Genomic DNA, 24,409 nt, shown 5'->3' with positions numbered 1-24,409 from the left:
TCGGCTAGGTATTTAAATAGAAAAGGAAAAGTCAAATATTGCTGATATCGACTTTTTTCATCCATGTTTTTAAAGGAAGTCAGCCATTATGACGATGTAGAGTACTACCTTAAAACCTAGAGGATGTAGATTTTTATCATCCTAAGAACTTAGCTGCAGAACTGTAGCTCTCTGGGAAAATATTGGGATAGATCATACTTGTCGCAATATCTTCTCTGAGACTTTCAGAGAAGATATTGCGACAAGTATGATCTATCCCAATATCTCAGTGAGAGCTTCAGTTCTGCAGCTACCTAAGAACAATATCGGGATCGATATTCACGATGAAAGAAATCTTGGTACGAATTATCTAGCATCTGCAAACCGCGCGAACTTGGAAACTCATATAAAATGCCAAAATTGTGAAAAAGCTAATTTAATACACTATGCACAACAAAAAACTACAATCTATAGATAGAACAAGTACTGTGCATGAAAATTAACATTTCTGATGTAAAACGAAGTACAGGGTCTCCCAGAAATTTGACATTACCAGACGGGCTCAACTCTAGCTGTGTAAGCCATGCAATCGCATCGAGAATTAAGCTCATTCCCTATTGCCCCAGCACACAAAGCCAAACTGACTACTGCTGGATTTCTTATTCTTGAGGATCTAAAACATCTTAAACCGTCAGAGCTGAGCAAAGGTAATTTAAGTATTCGTAATTCGTGCATATAATTTGTATTATAAATAAACATGATGAACATGGACACATGTGGATGTTTCTGTCGTCAGGGTCCGATCGCCAAAGAGTTTTAAAGTTCATAAAGCATCAAACTCGAGATTCAGGAAGCCGAAATTCGAACCTTTGTCTGTTCTCGCCCTTCCTGGTACATTTGTTGTGTGGTAGGCCTTTCCTGTATGGCCAGTTTACCTTAGTGACAGTTGGTAGAGCACTTGACTAGAGTAGAAATTCAGGGGGTCCAAATTCGACTTTCAATCTCGTACATCGCATTTTCTCCCAGTTACATTTGGTGCCGTAGACCAACCCCTGGAACTGACAGGCGAAAGTTCCTGCTAGGGGATAAAGATCCTGGGTTGATGTTATTTTAAGGTGAGAAGACATATTTAAAGAGGGAGGAATGTGGCAGTCGATCCAGTGGCCAGATAACTCAGTTGGTAGAGCACCTGACTAGATTTAGGGGGGCCTGAGTTCGAATCCTGGTCTGGTTAATTGCATTTTCTCCCTTCCTGTTACACCTGTTTTGAAGATCTTCAATGGGTTTATGTTTTCAATATGTGAAAGCATGCTAGGTCCAGCCACTTGTGACCAGATAACGCAATTGGTAGAACATCTTATTACACATGCAGAGATTCTAGCTTGTCCCCAGGTTTAAATTCCAGTTTGGTCGATTGCATTTTCTCCCTTCCTCTTGCTGTTGTATCAATCATTCATAGTATGGAGTATATCACTGATGATGCACACATTGTAAAGATACACAAACTTAGTATCTCTATTTAGAAAGTAAAAGGACTGCTTCAGATTATTGTATAGCTTTATTTTTAACTCATTTGTGATTGGCCAAAAACCTGAAGAAAATACATGTATATATGTATATAAACTTTCTGTAGTACATGTAATTTTATTAATAGGAAGTGGCTATTCAAATATACATTGAATATTTGCATGTATGCTCCCCGAAAAATTTCGAGGGAGCATATAGTAGATGTCATGTCTGTACATCCGTCTGTCTATCCACGCTCATATCTCCTAAACCTTTAATCGGAAATGGATATAATTGATCACAAATGTTACTTTAGAAAAGGGCTTTTGGATCAAGGTTATTTTGGAAAGGGAAAGGTCACTCAGAACATACAAAAGTTCCTTATTTCAACAGTTTTTGATATAAAAGTTTCCATCTCATAAACCTTTCATAATTGATCTTGAGACAGGGACTTTTGGACTAAGGTCATTTTGGAAAGGTCAAGGTCACTCAAAACATATATACCTTTTATAAGTAAAAAGTTCTTTATTTCAACAGTTTTTGAACAGATATTGATCATATATAACACAAATAAATAATAGGCAATTGGCTTTCAGACAAATCTCACTCAAGGTCATTTTGTAAAGGTCAAGGTCACTCAGAACATATTCCTTATATATGAAAAAAAAACTTCATTTCAACAATATTTAAGTTATTGATCATTTGGACCAAGGTCCTTTTAGAAAGGTCAAGGTCACTCAGAACATATACCTTATATGAGGAAAAAGTGTCTTATTTCAACAGTTTTTGAACAGGTATTGATCATATGTCATACACCAAATAAGTGATAGGGAAGTAGTTTTCAGTTAAATGTCACTCAAGATCATTTTGTCAATATCAACGTCAATCAACATATACCTTACATACGAAAAAACAACAACCTTCATTTTAACAATATTTCAACAGTTATTGATCATTGTGCGAGTCATTCAGTGAAGAAGTTAATTGGTTAGATGTATTTTGGGGAGCATCCATCAGTTTTACTGATATTCTTGTTTTATGTTGTTTGTGTTTCAAACGGGCTTTTAACAAATAACTTTCCTAATCGATGATGTTATCTAGAAACATAATGTTACTGCATGGCCCTTGCTAATTTTCAGGGGCATTCTACTTTTTCTTTCAAATTATTCATAAAACCAATCTTGTGTTTATGAAAGTAAATTTAATTTTCCAGTTTAGCATATTTGAGCTAAGAGAATAATGTGTTTTTCTGATGAAAGTTTAAGTGTCTATAAACTTAAACTCATATTCTATTAGGTGATTTTTGCTATTGACTCTAAAAATTTTGAATTGAAATCAAGTATCACATGTGCAGGGTTTCATGTAATGTTAAGGATTATTTTTTACAGTTTGTTTATGATATTTAGCTTTAATGTTAATTCTATATTTTGTATGTATTTAAAAACATACATGTATACTGTATGAAATCTAATATGACAGAAACTGGAATAGGACTAGAGGAGTGCTTGGAAATTTTAAAACTGGTCAATGGAGGACCTACCAGTGCCATTGGAAGCAGAAAACTCCACACATCAAAACCAGCTGTTTCAGCCTTACAGAGACTTCAGGAGGAACAGGCTTTGCCATCTATCATCACTTTCTCGGAGAGCCTTGACAATATGCTCGGAGGGGGTGTACCCCTTTGTAAAATTACTGAGTTCTGTGGAGCACCGGGAGTTGGCAAAACTCAAATATGGTATGTATTTTGTCTTCATCAAATGATGGAGTGACTTCTGTTTATGAACCAATTATTTTTGTAACAGCTTTTCACAAATTGTCAGTGTGAAATGACTGACTATATAATTACTTGATTGTAATACTTGCGATGAAACTTTAAATGAATGTTGAAGGATCAGCTTTCAATGATGTACCAGTATACATCTGTAATCAAATATGAGGTGCAAATGTGAATCTACCAGCTCTGACACCTGTAATCAAATATGAGGTGCAAATCAATCTAATTAAAATTAGATCTTCCATCCGCTCCCCAGTTTTCGATACGTCGCGCTTCCACGCGACGTATCGAAAACTGGGGAGCGGATGGAAGATCTAATTTTAATTAGATTGAGGTGCAAATATGAATCTACCAGCTCTGAATTAATCAAAGTTTAGTAACAGACTAACAGTGTATGCTAATTAGGTTATGGTGCTGAAATAAATAAAAGGATGAAAGTAAGGCTCCAAGTTTTACATTGGCTTATAGTAGAAGTGTACTTTTTAGCCAGGTTGCACAATGTGTAAATGACTTATAGAATGGTGAATGACGGAAGGGCGTTCCTGTAATAGGTTACCTACTTTATGTAATCAACTCCTCTCACACCTCTAACTTGACATTCCTCAAACTTTGTACAGTTGTTATGGATACATTGAAGATGTGTGTGTGTGACTTTTATGAAAGTGATCAGACATTTTTCAAAAAAATTACATGTAGTTGAACTTTGTAATTTTTTAAACTTATCTTGAATATATGTAATTTGTAATCAACTCCTCTTACACCATTTATTTGACATCCTTCAGACCTTGTACAGCTGTTATGGAAGTATTGAAGATGTGCATGTGCCTTTTTGGAAGTGATTGGACCTTCTTTGAAAAATTTACATGTACATGATGTAGTTGAACTTTGTATTTTTTTAAGCATGGTACCTACTTTGCCAACTCCTCTCACAGCTTTTACTTAACATTTTTCAGACCTTGTACATTATAGATGTTATAAAAATATTGCAGATATACATGTGACTTTTTATGCCCCCCTTTGAAAAAGAGGGGGCATATTGTTTTGCACCTGTCGGTCGGTCGGTCGGTCGGTAGGTCGGTCGGTCTGTCGGTCGGTCGGTCTGTCGGTCGGTCGATCTGTAGACCATGTGTTGTCCGCTCAATATCTTGAGAACCATTCACTTGATGATAATGATATTTCATATGTGGGTTAGTTATGAGAAGAAGAGGGTCCCTATTGTTTTTCAGGTCAAAAGGTCAAAGGTCAAGGGTCAATCTACTCTGGACATAGGAATATAATGTCCGCTCAATATCTTGAGAACCCTTTGCTTGAAAGACATCAAACTTGGCACACTGGTACATCCTAAGGAGTAGATGACCCCTATTGATTTTGAGGTCATATGGTCAAAGGTCAAGGGTCAAACTGGGCATAGGAATATACTGTCCATTCAATATCTTGAGAACCCTTTGCTTGACAGACATCAAACTTGGTACACTGGTACATCTTCAGGAGTTGATGACCCCTATTGAGTTTTAGGTCACATGGTCAATCCACTCTTGACATAGGAAGATATCGTCTGCTCAATATTTTGAATTGATGATACTACTCTCAATTAAATGATGTGTGTGTGCATAACCCTTTTCAATTTTGCACCATGGGGGGCATATGTGTTTTACAAACATCTCTTGTTTAAAAGTGCATCTGGGATTGGTTTTTTTAAAATTTTACATTTTTAATATGTCATTTTTCCAGAATGTTTTGTATTGCTGTCTCTATGATAGATAACATTCTAAAGCAGCAACCCAGCCATTTCTGTTCTTAAAGTGATTTTCTTTTGAAAAATTACAAGGTTAAATTCGAATGCAAACTTTCTCCTTTGATGTTGATTTAAAAAAGATTGTTTAAATAGCACAAGGCCATTTTCTGTACAAAATATATTGCATGTAAAAGTCTTTGTTTACTGCACATGCCTCAGAATCAGCAATGTGTGAAGATAAGTCTTCATATTTGTAGCATGCAAATAGCAGTGGATGTCCAAATCCCAGAACAGTTTGGAGGTTTAGAGGGGGAAGCAATTTATATCGATACAGAAGGCAGTTTTATAGTGGAAAGACTAGAGGACATCACTAAAGCCACAGTCAGTCACTGTCAGGAAATAGCCAAGCAACAGGACCTCAAAGGTAAGTTTATCGATGAAATCAATACATAGTACCGGTAGTCACTGTCAGGAAATAGCCAAGCAACAGGACCTCAAAGGTAAGCTTAAAATCAATACCTAGTAATCACTGTCAGGAAATAGCCAAGCAACAGGACCTCAAAGGTAAGCTTAAAATTAATACCTAGTAATCACTGTCAGGAAATAGCCAAGCAAGAGGACCTCAAAGGTAAGCATAAAATTAATACCTAGTAATCACTGTCAGGAAATAGCCAAGCAACAGGACCTCAAAGGTAAGTTTAAAATTAATACATAGTAATCACTGTCAGGAAATAGCCAAGCAACAGGACCTCAAAGGTAAGCTTAAAATTAATACATAGTAGAGTTTTTAAAGGTATAGGTAAGCTGAAGGTTAATACATATCAGCAGTGTCTCAAAGGTAAGCTTAAAATTGATATATAGCAGAGTTTGTAAAGATGCAGGTAAACTCATTTACTGAAAACCACACGGGGGGGGGGGGGGGGGGGGGGGGGGTCATTTTATCCCTACTCCAGAGAATCGTATACTCTCTCATCCCTCAAAATGTAGACATAAGTTTATGGTCTCAAGGCCAGGAAAATGCCCAAATAGTGCCCCAGATGTAATAGTCTGTAGCAGTGTATGAGCTGGGTGATTCAGGCAAGCAATGTGGCCCATCGTCAAATCCTTCACAAATAGGAAACTAAGCAATAACTCGTCAACCATAAATTTTCTTGAACAGTGAAAATTTACCCTCATGAAATGGGTTGATTTGCCAGTGTTCTCTGGAGAATGTTTGTTTCTTACAGGTGATGATTTTTCGGTGGCCTCTGTGCTGTCCAGAGTCCACTACTACAGATGTCACGACTACGTGGAACTTCTAGCAACAGTACACCTCCTACCAGAATTCATCAAACAACATCCAAAGGTAAATTTACAGTCAAACTTCATTATCTCAAACTCAATGGTGCCGAGAATAAACTGCAAGATATCCGAGGGTTCAAGATATTAAGGTTAAAATACATAAAGAAAAATAATGTACTTGAGATTTCTAACTCACTTTGATGTATCCACGGTATTCGAGATATCGATGTTCGAGATGCTGAAGTTCAACTGTATATGTGGTTGAATTGTTTTTCAATTTTACAACATAACAAGAGGTACTGTGAGCAATACTCACTTAGAATACCCCCCGCTTACCCCAATCTCCCAAAGGGTGTTGTAAATAGGTATAAATTACCTCTTTCCTGAGTGTAACAATATGGTATGCCTTTGTAGAAGAAAATGGAAGATATAGTCCGAACACAAATCCATGGTATAAACCTAATTTTGACCTTGAGATCAAAGATCAAGGTCATAAAGAGGTCATGAATGTACATGACACATAGTCTCATGGTGATACACCCATGTCTTATGGTATGACTATGTCAAAACCCTATAATCAATTTTGACCTTGAGGTCAAAGTTCAAGGTCATATAGAGGTCATGAAGGTACCAGACACATCATCTTATGGTGATACACTCATGTGTCAAATATGGTATGCCTATGTCAAAGAACAAAGAAGTCATGGCCCTGACACGAATCCATTGTAAAAACCTTTAAATTTGACCTTGAGGTCAAGGTCATATGGAGGTCATGAAGGTACCCGACACATCGTATCATGGTGATACACTCATGTGTCAAATATGGTATGCCTATGTCAAAGCACAAAGAAGTCATGGCCCTGACACGAATCCATTGTAAAAACCTTTAATTTTGACCTTGAGGTCAAGGTCATATGGAGGTCATGACGGTACCCGACACATCGTTTCATGGTGATACACTCATGTGTCAAATATGGTATGCCTATGTCAAAGAACAAAGAAGTTATGGCCCGGACACAAATCCATTGTAAAAAACCTTTAATTTTGACCTTGAGGTCAATGGTCAAAGTCATATAGAGGTCATGAAGGTACTTGACACATCGTTTAATGGTAATCCACCTGTGTGCCAAATATGGTATGCCTATGTCAAAGAACAAAGAAGTTATGCCCCGGACACGAATCTGCAGACAGACAGATGGACGGACAGACAGACAGACAGGCAGAGTGATTCCTATATACCCCCCTGAACTTCGTTCGGGGGGTATAAAAACTTAAAGTCGTGTATTAATTGTTTTTATAGTAAAAATTGACAAATATACCTATATCTATATGTCAAGAGTTTGCCTGTATTATATACATATATCTGTATGTTGGAGTTTGCCTGTATTTATACAATATCTGCATCTTTTTAGGTCATCTGAGCAAACTCAGGTGACCTATTGCAATTGGTTGTCATCATGCGTTAACAATTGAACATTTTTAACTTCTTGTTGATAACTGCTATTCCAATTCTTTTCAAATTTCGTATGAAGCATCCTTGGGACAAATAAATTGTAAATTTTAGGACTACTGTACCCCCGGGGCCCTAGGGACGGGGCAAAAACTGCCTTAAGTTGACCAATATTCAAAAATCTTCTTCTCTAGAACCGCACATGTGTAAGAAAAACTAAATGCATGGTGATGTAGAGCAGGAAGACCATTACCAAACTTGTAAATTCCATGATCCCCAGGGTAGGGATTGTGACCCCAGGGCGGGAACAAACTTAGTATATATAGTGTTTATGTGTAAAACATTTAATTAACATCTTCTTTAGTGCTATTGATACTAAATTGAAACTAAATGGATATTTAGAAGGAGTTGGTAGTCCTTTACCAAAATTGTAAATTGCATGATCCTAGGGGTAAGGGTTTGGTTTCAGGGTGGTGTCAAAATTATAATGATGATTTGAAGGACTTATTTAAGTTTGTTGATACTGTATAAAATCTAAACGCATACTTAGGAAAAGCAGAAAAGGATGTACAAAAAATGGTTAATTTCACAACCCAGGGTTTTGACTCTAGGATGGGTCCAGATTTGATATATCTTTTAATGTTAATATATATAACACCTATTATATTATGTAAAGCCTTTCATCAGTGTATGCACTTTTGGGGGCATTGAATTTTTAAGAACACATTTTGTTTTATACTGTTGCTGAACATTAGAATTTAGCTGAAATATTCAGAACAGGAAATTTTTTTCTAGATTTCATAGCGATTGGGAGTAGTGATACTTTTCACTAATACTCAGGTGACTGATAAGGCCTGTGGGCCTCTTGTTTATTGGCTGGTTTTATGCCCCGAAGATCGGGGGGGGGGGGGGGGGGGGGGGGGGGATATTGTTTTTGTCCTTTCTGTAATTCAGTAATCATGTCTGAAACTTTAACCTTGCTAATAACTTTTGAACAGTAAGTGATAGAGCTTTGATATTTCACCTGAGTATTCCTTGTGACAAGACCTTTCCGTGGGTACCAACATTTTTGACCCTGTAACCTTGACCTTGGAGTTTGACCTACTTTTTGAAAACTTTAACCTTGCTAATAACTTTTGAACAGTTAGTGATAGAGCTTTGATATTTCACATGAGTATTCCTTATGACCCGACCTTTCCGTGGGTACCAACATTTTTGACCCAGTGATCTTGGAGTTTGACCTACTTTTTGAAAATTTTAACCTTGCTTATAACTTTTGAACAGTAAGTGATAGAGCTTTGATATTTCACATGAGTATTCCTTGTGACAAGACCTTTCCGTTCATACTAAACCTTTTGACCTTGACATTTGACCTACTTTTAATTTTTTTTTTACATTGATCATAACTTCTAATTGGTAAATATTAGAGCTTTCATATTGTACATGAGCATTTCTTGTGACAAGATCTTTGTACTGGTACCAAGATATTTGTCCTTGTGACTTTGGCCATCTTCGGAATTGGTCATTATCGGAGCATTTGTGTTTCACAAACACATCTTGTTTTTTTTTTAAGGTTAGAGTTGTACTTGTGGACAGCGTTGCCTTTCACTTTCGACATGACTTTGATGATTTATCGCTAAGAACAAGACTCCTAACAGCAATGGCTCAGAACTTTATCAAACTGGCTACAGAGTTCAAGATTGCAGTGAGTGTTTTGTAACCATAGTAAATTTTAATCAAAGCAAATCATTTTCTGCATTCTTCTCCCTTTTTTTGAAATTCTGAAAAAGTAAATTAAATTTGTTAGAAATGAATGACTTTGTTCTGCAATGTGTTGTAGGTGGTTTTGACTAATCACATGACCACGAAGTTTAGTGTGGGAGAAGATTCTCGCTTGGTACCTGCTCTGGGAGAGAGTTGGGGACATGCTAGTACAATTCGTGTCATCCTGTACTGGGAGGGGCAAAAAAGATGGGCGTGGCTGTACAAGTCCCCTAGTAAACAGGAGAGCAGAGTGCCATATCAAATCACAGTATGTGTTTTATCATGAAGCAACATCTTCAAACCAAAGATCACTAAAGTAGAGAAAATGAGTAGGATTACATTAATGAGTAGAAGGCTCTGTCAGAACCTGGACCATGTATCTCAGTCCCAAGTCAAAAGTCTCAAATATCTCATCTAATCCTTGAATCTTGAACTAGGTCAAAGACGATTTTTGAAATAACTGTTGTCATAGAAGCAAATACAGGTACCCATTTACATTATAATAGTTTCATTCACAACTGCTTATAACATTGTTATATAATATTGACTCGGATATTGTAACAAATACAATTGTTGAATTATGTCCAGGTTATCTGGAGATACCGTAGATTCCTAAATAAAGGCAAGGAATTATCACATAATTTAACAAGAAGCACTGCTTGAAAAACAAAATTTTTATATTGCTGAAATACATGTAAAAGCTCTTTATTAACTGTTCACTTGCTAGTTCTTGTGATCTGATGTCTATGAGTCATTTCATGATATTAATTCCTTGTGTAAAATAAGGAATCTACTGTATAACTTTTTGATTGAGTATAAATCTACACGGGAATACTAGTTACTGGTGTATACAGTGTGTGGGGAAAATTATTTGACTACTATGATAATAAAATGTCTAGAACACAAGCGATTTTTAAACAAGGGCTTTTGTTATCTGTGTTTAAAATGTGCATATAAGTGTTATAATCATCTTTGAAATCTACATATATGTCAATGTGTTGGTGGAATAAAGTTGCTATTATTGATTTACAGATGGGCGGAGTGAGAGATATAGTCACACCTAAAACTGACAACACAGAACAGGATTGTGAGGAGCCCTCCTCCAAAAGGCAGAAAGTCAGCTGAAGTGGATCGTCCTTGTGTTTGTACTGTTAATACAATGACACCTCCAGGCAAGACTGCAATCAGCCACTTTTCATCGCATCATATCCATTTACTGAAGTGACAGATTATTTAGTCTGAAATATGAATGAACTGTCTTGGTACTACTGTTACAGATTGTTTTTCTATTATTGATTGCTTGAAATTATGTTTTATTAATAAAGAAAACAGAAATAAATCGTGTTATTTATTTACAATGACAAACACATATAGAAAAAAACATCAACAGTCAATATAAATGTACATCTCAAGCTCCACTACTTTTTCTTGCCCGACAGACCCCCTGCCCCACTACTTTTTCTTGCCCTTGGCGGACCCCCTGCCCCCTTTCCCCGATTTGTTTCCTCCACCCTCAGCAACGTCTATTTTTTTATTGAGGGATTCTTCTGTAACTTTCAGCTGTTCTTCGACCGATGATTTCATTTTCTTGATTTCGTCCGTTAAGTAACTCTGAACCATTGCTCGCAGCTCTTTTCGTGCTTTGGATTCTTCTATAAATTCAAAATAGAAACAAATTAAATACTTTTGTACATGTATTGATAGGTGAACTGTTCCACAGATAAGGTTTAATTTTAGGACATGCATGTATATGACATTTTCTCTAAAATCATTTTTTCATCTTCTTGATATGAAGAGTTCTTGTATGATTTCCAAAATAGGTTTAAATTTTATATTGTAGTGATATTATCATATTTTGTATATTGGCATGAGTAGCTCAGTGATTAGATCACCTATTAATCTATAGTCATTAATGCAAGGGTCCCGGGTTTGATGCCTGATTGTTCGAATGATTTTTCTCTCTTTCTTTGCTACAGTAATGTCCATTTAAGAGCTGACTTTATATTTTTACTTGCCATAACCAGGAACTATCAAAATATATTAATTTAAACTCTAAAACAGACATGGTAATACACCCCAAAATTCTTGTAGAAAGTAGATAGAATATGTGACTGAAATGTCTTGAAAAGTTAGGTATCATTGAGAAATGTCACATCTGTCCGTAAATTTTGGAAGTTAACTTGTGGAGATATATTGTACATCAAGTTACCTGGTTCAGGTGATTTGGGTTCTGGTTGTGGTACTTCAGCTGGCTCTGGTTCGACTGGTTCTGCAGCCTCCTCTGTAACCATGTCGCCATCTGCAGGAGTTTCACCCGCTGTCAAAGAGAACACCGTTAAACAATACTCTTCAGAGATGAAATTTAATCATTCCATCCTCCATAGAGTTAACTGTGTTAAATATGCTTTTCAAAGATCTATACCTAATACTTGAAAGTGTACGTATTGTGGGTACTACTACCTTCAGATGGTGGAGGGGTCTCTGGCATTCCTGTGTAATTTAAGGTCAGGTCAAGTCGAACCTGAAATGTTTGAACCAATAAACTTTTAGTTTATACAATTACATGCTATCAGTATTTTTAAATAAAGGTGTATAATTTCATTTTTTAACAGTTTGATAGTGGAAAACTCTGAATTTTAGCAATAAAGAACTTTAAGGTACCAGTGGGGTGAAGGCATATTTATACATCTTGAAATGTCTGAAGTAAGTGTTGACAGTGTATTCTGTGATTTTCCTGATTTCATCTGGTGTAAATAACTCGATACTGTGAGGGGGCCTCTGAAAAAATAAGGGAAAAATATCGGTGATTTGGAAAATATTTTGTTAAACAGTTTTCAACAATTTAACAATTATTATGTTCACTTTGTGCTTATAATGCGCTTACATTGACAGCATGACAAAGAAGAAGATCTTTGAAGTAGTTAAATGTCTGATCCAGATTGCCAAATGGTGTCTCTGAAAATAAATGTATTAATACTCTGTAATTACCTTATTATTCATGGCATTTGTACATACAAAGGTATATACAAAAAAAAGTTACATCAGACTGTGCTAGTTCAAAAATGGTGTCCATTTGGACATTTGCATGTGTTCAATCAGAAGAACTTGTACCTATGCACACTTCATGCGTCTTCTTTACAATAGAAAAAAAAGCAGATGTTTTTTCCTTGGTGAAGTTGTTGTCTCTGGCAAACTGAAGAGTGTAGAAATACAGGTCCATCACAATGCCGGTTTTTAGATTCTCTTTGTGGTCGTCCAAATTAAACACATCCGCCAGCACCCTGTAATGATTACAGCACACATAAACAATGAAGGAACTGCTGACAACTTTGTCTAACGTACATTAGTATTAGTGCTGTTACGACCTTTGATCTTATGCTTCAAAATATTTGGTGTCTATCTTTGTCCTACTTACACCAAATTTCTCTGCTAGTTAAACAATACTCGAGTTAAATATGGTATCCAATTCTCTTACAAAGAAGATAGTTAAAAATTGCCAAAATGGGGTGTAGTGTTTAAAAAATATCAAGAACTACAGAACCAGATAAGTCAAAACTACACAACCAGATAAGTCAAAACTTCAATATACTTGTATGAACTTCCTGAATTTTATCAATTTAGGAATATACTGTAATAAAGATCTTGGATCATGCTGATTTTTCAAGGTCATTGGAAGGGAACTACAATTTCCTTTTTGTACATTACTTGATTTGAGCTACATTTTTCATCTAAATTTTCTTAAACTTGCAGGAATGGTACCTTATCTAAAGACCATCTTTTGTAATTGTTTTTAAGATTAAAAATGAAAAGTCAATGCCACATGAAGGGTCATTCCAAAATTTCTTCTGTACAAGATTTGAATAAGGTTCCTTGTTATGTTGTCTGGTTAGTAGGAATATGGTACCTTGTATAAAAACATTGGTTCTTTCTCATTGGTTTTCTTGCCTATTAATTGGTTACCAAGTTTAATTATAGGCTAAACCCACTGAGAGGGAAATTTTTAATGAGCAAGATATATTTAGCTTATAGGAATAAAACATTGCATTCAAAGTTTTGAGTTGCTATTTGGCCCCGGTTTTAAATCCCTCTTGGTTTTTAAAAAAGGATTGTAAAATGTGATGGTCATGCAACAGAGTCAAATATATGCCTCTGCTAAGGATCAAACCCGTGACCTCTGACACAACAGTCCAGTGCTCTACCGATCAAGCTAAAGGGTTAACCCACTAGCTATAGTCACAGAGAGCTATAGTACCAAAGGTCACATATCTAACACTACCAACACTTCAAGGAATAGTCTTGGTTTTTGTTGTTGATCGATTTCACTACGTAAACCTTTTGATTCAAAATGGTTATTATGGTTTAAGATCCCTGGAATTATAGCACAATTATTACACTCGGTCACTTACTGTTTGATGTGGTCCGCATTCAGTGATTCATTTATTCTGTCCACATCGTTCACTGTTAAATCGGACCTATAAACAAGATAAAATAACATTTTAGTGCAAATTATCCCGTTTAAAATAATGCTTATACCTAATGTATATCAAGTGTACAACAGTATTACACTATTATAAACATGACCTCATTTGATCAGCAATGTCACTTAAAAGATTCTACATTTTGTATCATATTTAAGCAGAATTTATTTTGGCATAATTAGTGAGAGTGACGAGATCGCTGAAATTGAATATTGCTAACAATTTATTCCATATCAGAGGTAACTAAGTTATCTTTCCTGGAATTATAAAGTCGTTAAGAACTTAAGATTAGCTCTGGTAAAATAAGTATACCCATTTTAATGGAGAAATCGCTAAATTTGTGTCAATGCTAAAAATTCCACTTATATGGTATATTGTGTATGTTAGAAGTGGTAGTCTCCTTATTTTTATCAAATATTTACAGGATATGATCCTGTAATTAATTCTGCTGTTTTTACACTGCTTTTTCCATTCGAATTGAAACTGCTCTGTAATATCTACTGGTATATATATAATTTTTCTAACACGTACGTACATTGTATGTTTGAGAATCCCTACATATATTACATGGTCAACAGAATGCTAATGCAATTCATCTACACATATCGTCCTACAACTGAACAATTAATTGCTTGCATCGGTGTAGGTTGTCAGTAGTCATGCACAGTTTAGAAGAATTAATATAATACTATAAGTATAAGAATGCAACAAATTGTTTCTCTCTCTCTCTCTCTCTCTCTCTCTCTCTCTCTCTCTCTCTCTCTCTCCTCCTGACATTTTCAATTGCATAATTAATAATATTAATTGCATAAATAATTAAGATGGAGCTGATTAAGTAATTATATATATATACTATTCCTGTAGGGTCACTTAAGCTGTACCCTAACCTATATGTCACTATAATACATAATAATTTTATTTATCCCTGAAATTACACCTCCGTGAGACTGCTACAATAGAATGATCCAAAATTTTAATTTCTTACCAAACACAAACTTTTGCTTTGTGGCATCTTGGCTGGAAAAAAAATATATAGGAAATGTACATATTCAAATTTTACAGTATCTTTATAAATACAATATCAAAATGAAATAAAGTACATTTATCAATTGTAATTAATCACAGCTGCTGTCTTAATTAAACACAAGTTCATTTGTAATGAAAAATCTTAACCATTATATCAAACTGGGAGTCATATTTTTTTCTAAGAAAAATTTAAAGCATTTATATCCAAGTAATAGTTTTTGAAAATTGTTGGTTCAACAATTTTGTCACCCAAAATTCCTTTTAACAAGTATAAAGTAACAGTATATTTCAGGTAAAACTTGGATTGATATATTTCAATATGCGCGAATTATAAGATTTCAAAAACATGGTTGCATATGCTGAAACCCTGAAGATGCAGTAGTATATCTATCAACATTGTTGTACTTATAATCATAAACCACGAGTTAGCAAAAGGTTCTGGATCTTAAAATACAAAATTCAAATACAGTAAAACATGCTTATAGCAAACACACTCATAACAAATTGTTCTGCGTATGGTCAGTTTTTAATCGAGGCAGGCTACTGACAAATAAGTTGATGGTGCAGGGGTTTCAACAGTCTTGTTCATAGTCTGCATTTCACAAATTCTATGGTCGTTAAATATATACATTCTAGTTGGCCAATACAACATATCATTGAATCAAATGCTGTCTGACTTGTTTCATACCGATTGTTAGGCCATTATATGCATACTGATTTTGACTATGGATGACTGTTTGCCTGATCAAGATATAGGGCTCACAGCGGGTGTGACTGGTTGACAGGGGATGCTTACTCCTCCTAAGTACCAGGAGTGATCCCACCTCTGGTATATCCAGGGGTCCATGTTTGCCCAACTCTCTACTTTGTAATTGCTTATAGGAGTTACGAGATTGATCAGTTGTTCATTATCTTCACCTTTCATTTATTCCCCTAGGAGAGAAAAAAAACCCTGAAATTTCAATGGATATTTTAACAATCTGATTTTTGCTGGACCTGAAGGTTTACTATAACCGTGTTTTACTGTATAATCTGTTTAATGTTACAGTTTTTTCCTCTAAATCGATCTATTTCACATAGATTTAATGTTATTAATTTAAGATCAGATATTGTAATAATACATCCAGACAAATAAATTGCTTTTATTCAGTTGTCAGTAAGTTTCTTTCGAGTACATGTAGTACTGTAAGTTAATCTCTGACACATCATTAGAGTGGAAGACATCATTTCCAATGAACTCGAAGCTTGTTTTTTATCTGCAACATCGGAGTAACATCAATTTTTATCATCATAACTAGTGTCAATACAATATTTGATAGCAGGAACAGTAATCAGGTTCAAGTAAACTGGGGGACCAGCACTAGAATAGAAGTTCCTGGAGCCACAGTATTAAATGGTCTGGCCAGTAGGGCCGTGCACTATACTCATAGCACATAATCCCAAGACCTGATTAGACCGGTCCACCCTCAACAACTCAGATGATCATGATATGTACAGTGGAACCACCTACCAGGCAATGTTATGCGTTCAGACTCCGTGGAAGGCTGCCCTCCGGAGTCATCAGTATAATTGGTGCTCTTTCTTTCATTGTACCAAACATTGTAGTCATGTATACTATAATGTGCAGATACAGACTGCAAGTTTATCCACTCTCAATACCAGTTGAGCTCCATCAACAATTTAACAAAGTCAGATGTTCCTTATAGCCATCATCTTGCAGTAGTGATTTTTAAGTTTTCCTTCTAAACACTATGAATTACCAGAACTTACTGCTGAAATTTCTAAAGTAAATTTGAAGTTTTCGTACCAACGTCTTGGGTTACACCAGTTCGAGAAAATGCAACATTTAAAAGCTATTCAATCACAAGTGAAACAAGAAACTTAAGGAGAAAATGCAGCAGACCAGACTGGGATTCAAGCCTGCGACCCCCGTGAATTTCTAGTCAGGTGCTCTAGCTACCAACTGAACTATCTGGCCATTGGTGATCGAACCCATGTGTCATTGTGACCACTACACTCCTCCCTTCTTAAATGTCTTAATTCACAACCCAGGATCTTTATTCCCTGGCAGGCATTTTCACCTGTAAGTGACAGGACAAAGCTGCTCTACGTAGAGCACCAAACATAACAGGAAGGAAGCAAATGCAATGGACCAGACTGTTGATTGATTATTTGTATATTAATTAACATCTCACTCAAGAATTTTCAAATGATATGGAGATGTCACCATTGCTGGTGAAGGGCTGTGAAATTTAGGCCTATATATGCTCGGCGCTTACAGCGTTTAAGCAGGAAGGGATCTTTATCTTGCCACACCTGCTGTGACATGGGGCCTCGGTTTTTGTGGTCTCTTACAACAATTAGCAAGGGATACTGAGGACCTATTCTAACCCGGATCCTCATGGGAACAGGCCAGACTGAGATTTGCACCCATGCCCCCAGATCTAGTCAAGTGCTCTACCAACTGAGCTATCTACCCAGTGGCAGGCATTTTCACCTGTCAATGTCAATGTCTGGTTTACAGCACCATGAGATAACAGAAAGGGAGCAAATGCAATGGACCAGACTGGGATTTGAAACCGCACCCCCTGAATCTCTAGTCAGGTGCTCTACCAACTGAGCTATCTGGCCACCAGTAATCAAACCCATCTGTCACCGCCACATAAGAAAGAAAATAACTAAGGATAAAGACTGAAACATGCCAACATGGTAAAAATGGAATTATCACCACAATTAAGATGGCAAGCAAGGTACATTAATTTGGTTTTAACTGCTGATACGTCTATTCAGTAGAGTATAATAAAAAAAATAAAAAAAAAAAATAACTATTGTATATATACATATTGTACTTTCTCATCCGAAGAGAAAATCAAAGGTTATAATGATAAAGTTTTTTTTTAAAACTATACTAAAGCTTATAAACATTTTTGTCTGTACAAACTTAAACTAAATATAGACCTGTATATAACGTCTATTCACTCGACTGTATATGTGTATTAAATTTTGTTGTCAGACTGACCCAATGTATAGATCTACAAATTTATACGCCTTCATAAATTTCAATATATGACCTGTTTCTTTGAAAATAGTTACCTGTATTAACTTTGGAACTTCATTTGGGACATCTGTCTGATCATTTAATAACATCTTTTACCATTAAACGAAAGGTATACCAAGAAAAAGAGTCTCAGTTGCTAAGGATGTTCAAGTCGTATACCACACCCGATCCAAAGAAAAAAAGTCGACAAATTCCGTCATTTTCCGATAAGACACGTGACCACGAAGTAACGCACGCGGTCTAGTCACGTGACATCATTGCCGGATAGAAAAAGACGACAATGGCGGATGCAAGTCGTAAGTAGTTTGTGTTAAAAGATGATAATTGCATTATTTTAAGGAAATATGTTTAGATATGCTAGAGAAGTCGTTATGTATGTAGATAGTAGATTAAATTGTAACATTTTCATATCCAAGAGGGCATAAAATATGTATTGATTTGGGAGTGATTTATCGACAAAGCCTCTACATGCTAAGTATGCGTTTTAATTGAAGTATTGTCACAATCATTGTGGTGGAGTCTATGCCTACATAGAATGCGATTGTAGTTGTTTATGGATTTAAACTTTTTTTTCTTATTTTACAGAGTACAGTTATTCTACAGCCGCTGGCGGGTAAGTTGAATGTGTAGTCCAATGTCTGTTGCCTCGCAAGTCAATTGAATGGAAAATTCCCTGCTTTCACCCCCCCCCCCCCCCCCCCCCCCCCCTTCAACAGTTTTATGCTCTTTTAGTACTTTTTTCAACATGCTTTGATTTATGAAGCTAAATTTGGTATGGGATGATGCGTGTTTACCAATCAAGTTTCATCTCGCTTCACTGATTTTTCCGAAGCTTATGGGAAATCATGCCAAGTGTAGTCCGATATATTCCAGACATCACGTATGTGTATACCCTCCACCAGCATCTGGACGCTTTGTTCATTAATATTTCGAAACTCTTAAGAGAAGCTTATAGAAATTCTCAACATAGGCGATAAAGGCGTTGATTAGGTAGTTCAAAGGGGTAGCAAACTTGTTACATTTACTTGTGTCATGTACAAATAGATATCTCAAATTGTCTATATACGCTAAATTCTTAGAAAGTGAATAATGTAAATCTGTGTGTGTAACTGTAAATGCATTTGACTTTAGCATCCTCAAAACTTGCATTTGTGACCTGGATTTCCATTCTGTCTATTTTAAAGAAAACAAGTGTTGATTGTTTCTCTTGACTCAAAAATGCTGCAGTGATGAAATGGTTTGATAAGACAATTTGTTCAACTTAAATATGTTTTTTGTTTAGTTATTTTTCTATGCTCATCTTTTACATTTCATATTTTGATATGTGGATTTGTTTGTCTGTCCTTCTGTTAGGCCAATTCAACTTAAATGATAGATTATCATCCCTGCCCGCCCCTAAAAAAAATCTGTCGACCCGAAAAATATTTTGCGATTTCCGGAAAATTTCCATGTCCAACTCTGGTATTTACACTTCCAGAGTTCTTGAAAAATGTCGGATTATCCGATAAAAGTAGTAAACGTCCGACACAAGTTACTTAATTGTCGGTCCTGATGGCCGATAAAAGATCAGGATCGAAGTCTGTTTTTACCAGGGAAAATGGCGACCATGTGGCCCATAAATTTTCATACCGATGCTAAATCCGGCAAGACATTGAAACGTAAACTTGAGGAATCTGTTGTGAGAACTACGAGGAGAAAAGAAACCAGGAATCTGGGAGACAATGGCTTTTGTTTGATGCGGTTTTGCCTATTGCTAGGTGACACCATCTGCTCAAAGTCGCAAGACCATTTACGCCTGCAGCAGCAGGGTTCCAAATTACCGCTCGCCCACTCGCATTGGCGACTAAACTTTGCTTGTGGGCACCCAAAATTTTCGTTCTCGTCGCCCACTTGGCGACCGATCCGAGTCCTATTATAATTGAAGTTCAACTTCCAGTTGAGGTTTTGCCACTTGGCGAGACATTCCTGGGGTATCAAACCTTCCAAAATGTATTTAAACCAGAAGTTGAACAACGCAAGGGTTACTTCAAACGAAAAGAAAGTGTCTGTTTTTAACCAAAGTGGAAAGAAGGGAAGAATACGGCTCGGTGACAGCGAAAAGGGGATGACGTGCTGTGTGTACAAAACATGACACGAAAGCTCCAATCGTTGTTGGAGCTTGCCCAAGTTATAAACTTGACAGCATCGTAAAGCTGAGAAATTTTGAAATAACATAAGAACTGAAGAAACGTGCGTTTAAGTCAGACGCCGCGAAGATTGTCAAGTCCATGAACTCTGATATTTTTGCTAGGTTGACGAAATGAGAGTGGAAATGAGAGAGGTATTTGAAAGAATTACGGAGAAGGAAACGGAATTTAAATATTGATATTTTAATTTTTTAAATAAATTGCAATGTGATCTGATATTTCTTTTTTCTTGTAAAAAAAAACAAAAACCCCATGTTATTCAATTTCATGTGTGGGCTACTAAAATTTCATGTGGGCTAACAGGATTTCTTATTCAGGGGCCCACTTGGCCCCTAAGGTATTCAGTCGAAGTTGGAACCCTGCAGTGCACCAAAGTGAGAGAGAGTAATTTAAACGATTGCAGAGGAAGATGAGAAAGAAGTTTAGAGGAATAGACAGGATAGAGAGAAAAGTGGAGGGTGAGAGAGAGAAGTGCAGCAAAAAAGTGACTGTGAATTGAGGAAGATTCAGAGTGTGAGGAAGATGAGAAAGGGTATGGAAGGAGAATTTATGAACGTATAGCTGAGATGGAGATTGAATACAATAACACATGTAGTTGATTATAAATATAATTTATAAAAACCTCAAAAGCAATGCATTTTTTTCTGGACTGACAAAATTTTGTTTGGGCTGACAATATTTCTAACGGTATCAGACCAAATGTCTGACACTTCAAAAGAAATTTCAAGAACTCTGCACTTCTTGACATTTCTGGTATAGCAACGTGAAAAGCCTCGTGAAGAAAATGGATCATATGGTTTTCTTAATTTCTTGTGGGCGTAAATGAAAGGATGGGATTAATGTTCTTTCTATCTTGATGAAGTTTGGTATCTTTCTGTGTTTGAAAGTAAAGCTTAACCTGGAATTCGTCTGTGAAATAAGCATAGATTAAGTGATGATGCACTTGTGTTGACAAAAACTCATTTGTCATCAATATTTTTCTCAGAAAAATAAAATCCTCCCACCCGCACCATACTTTTTGGTGACCCTGGATGATAATCTACTAATTAAGTTGAATTGGCCTTAGCTTAAATTTTGTGTTTGCGTCTAGAGTAAGGTTTGATGCAGCCATGCACGAACAGAGTTTGTACTCTCTACCTCCCAGTTAAAAAGCGAATGCTCTACCACTAAACTAGGGCTGTACTGGGCACTGAAAATTTTGGTACATCGAAACTCATACCATTTGATTCGATGCGCTGATTATAAATTATGGATTTTGGTTCGGTTCTGAATTTACATTCACCAAAAACAACAAATATGGCGCATGAATGATATATGCAAATTTAATTCACTTGTTGGAATTAAGCATTTTCACCACTAAGATACCAACAGAATATGGTTCGTTAGATAATTTGAATTGCAGTTTATCTGTACACAACATATAACATTTCGGTCACTACTGGAGTGAAATGATGACACCTATTAAATGTTTTGACAGTTAATATCAATAAAGGAGAGGTTTATAAAGATTCTAAATGATAAAATTGGTGAATTTTGCCATATACCGTATTTTGCCGGATATAATGCACACTTTTTTCATATAATTTTTTTGGTGCCAGAAAGTGGTGCATATTATATACCATCATAGGTTTTTTACCTGTTTTTTTTTTTTTTTAGATAAAACTTGGCGATTAAGTAGTGTAATATTTCACTCAAAGACCTAGGCTTCAGATACTGAATGCTTTTTCATGCTCGCCTATTAAAAGCCAAAAAATCTACCTCAGTATTATTGTCTAACAAAACTGTCTGAAGATTTGTACTCTTGTGTCGTGTTTGAATCAGTCTTAAAAAATAAACATTAAAAACTAAGGAGAATTGTTACAAATAAAAGAAATGAACCCTATGCTGCAGATTTAATATTTTAATCAACAGTGAATTTATAATTGTTATAGTTATATATACATTATGCAATTTTAAAGGCATAGGGTCTATCTTTTTTCTCAAAAATGACATAACAATATTTTGCAAGAACTCCAAAAAACAAATTTGTAGTATTAAGACCAATTCAACTTAAAAAAAGTATTAATGACAAACGAGTTTTTGTGCATCATTTAATGCCAGATGGATATCAATCTATGCTTATTTCACAGACGAATTCAAGGTTAAGCTTTAATTTCAAACACAAAAACATAAACTTCAAGATATGAAGAAAATTAATTCAAGAATGTGAGAAATTAAGAGAACATATCTATTTTCCTCACATGGCTTTTCATGTTGCTATACCGGAAATGTAAAGAAAAGTGTAACTACCAAAGTCGGAAATGAAAATTTTTTCAGAAATCGCAAGTTTCGCAAAATAAAAAAACTTGGGGGGCGCAGGGATGATAATCTTATCAATTAAGTTGAATTGGTCTAATTATGAGTTATCTATAATACAGTGCTTTGAAATTGAAGTCATTTTGACATTTTAGTCTTTTATAAAATGTTTGTCTGGAGGACAATATATTAAACTGGTACCCTGCTGATTGGTGGCTACACACAAACATAAAGAGATGCGAAGTCAACAGGGTACCAATTTAGGCAAATGAGAACAGGGAAATCATTTTGTAATTACTATCTGTATCATATCGAATGTGTTTGTAAACTTTCTGAAGAACTTTTTGTGATTTTTAGTTATCTTTAATTTCGTCACCTTTTTGGAACATGCAAAATTTTACCAATATCTTAGACCCTATGCCTTTTAATAACAGTTACATTCAATTCTTTTGTAAAAGTTCTATTTTTAGTCACCTTCTTAAAATATACTTGTGTTGAGAACAATGTTCAGCTGCCTATCCATCAAACTATGTACAATCGAGTTAATTTAATCGGCAGGTGAGGGGACCGTTAGGTTTTCTTTACATCAATCAAAAGTAATTATCCTTTCCACCTACCGTCACCATATCATATATATGGACTACCCATGGGATGAAGATTTTCCCTATCGATTTTGAGGTCAAAGGTCAAGCGCACTGGGCATCGAAGTAGCAATATGGTTTCCGGGCTCTAAAGCATTATCCTTTCCACCTACCGTCACCATATCATACATATGGACTACCCATGGGATGAAGGTGTTCCTTATCGATTTTGGGGTCAAAAGGGCAAAGGTCAAGCACACTGGACATCGAAGTAGCAATATAGTTTCCGGGCTCTAAAGCGTTATCCTTTCCACCTACAATCACCATATCATACATATGGACTACCCATGGGATGAAGATGTTCCCTATCGATTTTGAGGTCAAAGGTCACGCGCACTGGACATCGAAATTGCAACATGGTTTCCATTTAAATTCTTTAACAGCTTTTTTCATCACATGGAGATGCTGTGTTCCTAGATAATCCGTTTCTCCCTACAAACAAGAATACCCAAGGTTTGTCATGCCATTTGTTTTTTACACTCAGAAAAGAGGTAGTTTATACCTATTACCAACACCCTTTGGGAGATTGGGGTAAGGGGGGGGGTATTCTTAGTGAGCATTGCTCACAGTACCTCTTGTTTTCACTGCTCTTTCCAGATTTTTTGGTTTGGTCATAGTTTGATTTAGGAAGCTTCTGACATTGCGCTATAACTTTAAAGAAAATTGTAGTTTGATGCAAGTTCAATATAATTCTGATCAAGTTTGACTTTTAACATGGGCTTGGGGCTAGTGGGGGATATGTATTGCTACACAATACTTACAGATTGTTGTCTTTTCAGTTACAGTGGATATGGACAGTCAACTGATGCTAGTGCTTATGGACAACAGCAAGGAGTTTATGGACAGACAGTAAGAGATACTGCATAGAATTCTTGTACCAAAATCCTCAAAAAGTCATAAGGAGTCCAATTATATTTAATGCACTGGTTTGGTGTGGGTTGGTTTGTTATCCAGTAGTGTAGAACATGAATGATTGACATTTTGTAGGCAACACAAGGCTATCAGCAGCAAGGTTACACAGGGTATGACCAAAGTGCTTATGGACAACAAGCTGGACAGACTGCAGCTGCCCAAACCACTGCATATGGACAGCCAGCTACTCAAGCGTCATATGACACATCAGGAGGATATGGGGGCCAACAGTATGGTCAGCAACAGCAGAGTGGATATGGTCAGCAGACAAGTAAGCTATCAATCAAGCACCTGTTGTGTTAAGTCAACTGTATGAAGACATTG

The 24,409-nt window shown here is 36.0% G+C and overlaps 2 protein-coding genes across 2 annotated transcripts in view; one reads left to right on the top strand and one right to left on the bottom strand.

Annotated features, from left to right (window-relative positions):
- LOC125659669 (uncharacterized) overlaps nt 1–24,409 on the top strand; it is a 62,339-nt gene that overhangs the window by 23,150 nt on the left and 14,780 nt on the right. Inside the window, exons 20-29 of the mRNA XM_056142964.1 lie at nt 2,965–3,220; nt 5,252–5,418; nt 6,221–6,339; nt 9,299–9,430; nt 9,566–9,757; nt 10,522–10,605; nt 17,518–17,592; nt 18,637–18,664; nt 23,953–24,022; nt 24,161–24,360. Of these exons, the coding sequence (XP_055998939.1) occupies nt 2,965–3,220; nt 5,252–5,418; nt 6,221–6,339; nt 9,299–9,430; nt 9,566–9,757; nt 10,522–10,605; nt 17,518–17,592; nt 18,637–18,664; nt 23,953–24,022; nt 24,161–24,360 (1,323 nt within the window). The remainder of the gene's footprint in view (nt 1–2,964; nt 3,221–5,251; nt 5,419–6,220; nt 6,340–9,298; nt 9,431–9,565; nt 9,758–10,521; nt 10,606–17,517; nt 17,593–18,636; nt 18,665–23,952; nt 24,023–24,160; nt 24,361–24,409) is intronic.
- On the bottom strand, nt 10,825–18,261 carry LOC125657872 (cilia- and flagella-associated protein 119-like). The gene is made up of 9 exons (XM_048888737.2): nt 18,087–18,261; nt 14,953–14,984; nt 13,896–13,961; nt 12,601–12,770; nt 12,374–12,444; nt 12,151–12,267; nt 11,950–12,010; nt 11,699–11,806; nt 10,825–11,141 (listed from the first exon to the last, which is right to left on the bottom strand). The coding sequence occupies exons 1-9, from the start codon at nt 18,138–18,140 to the stop codon at nt 10,942–10,944; spliced, it is 879 nt and encodes a 292-aa protein (XP_048744694.1). The 5' UTR covers nt 18,141–18,261; the 3' UTR covers nt 10,825–10,941.

Source organism: Ostrea edulis, chromosome 1, assembly GCF_947568905.1.
Source record: "Ostrea edulis chromosome 1, xbOstEdul1.1, whole genome shotgun sequence".
In the NCBI taxonomy this organism is placed as follows: domain Eukaryota; kingdom Metazoa; phylum Mollusca; class Bivalvia; order Ostreida; family Ostreidae; genus Ostrea; species Ostrea edulis.
The sequence above is the reverse complement of the archived record's forward strand: the minus strand, read 5'-3'. Positions and strand labels throughout refer to the sequence as shown.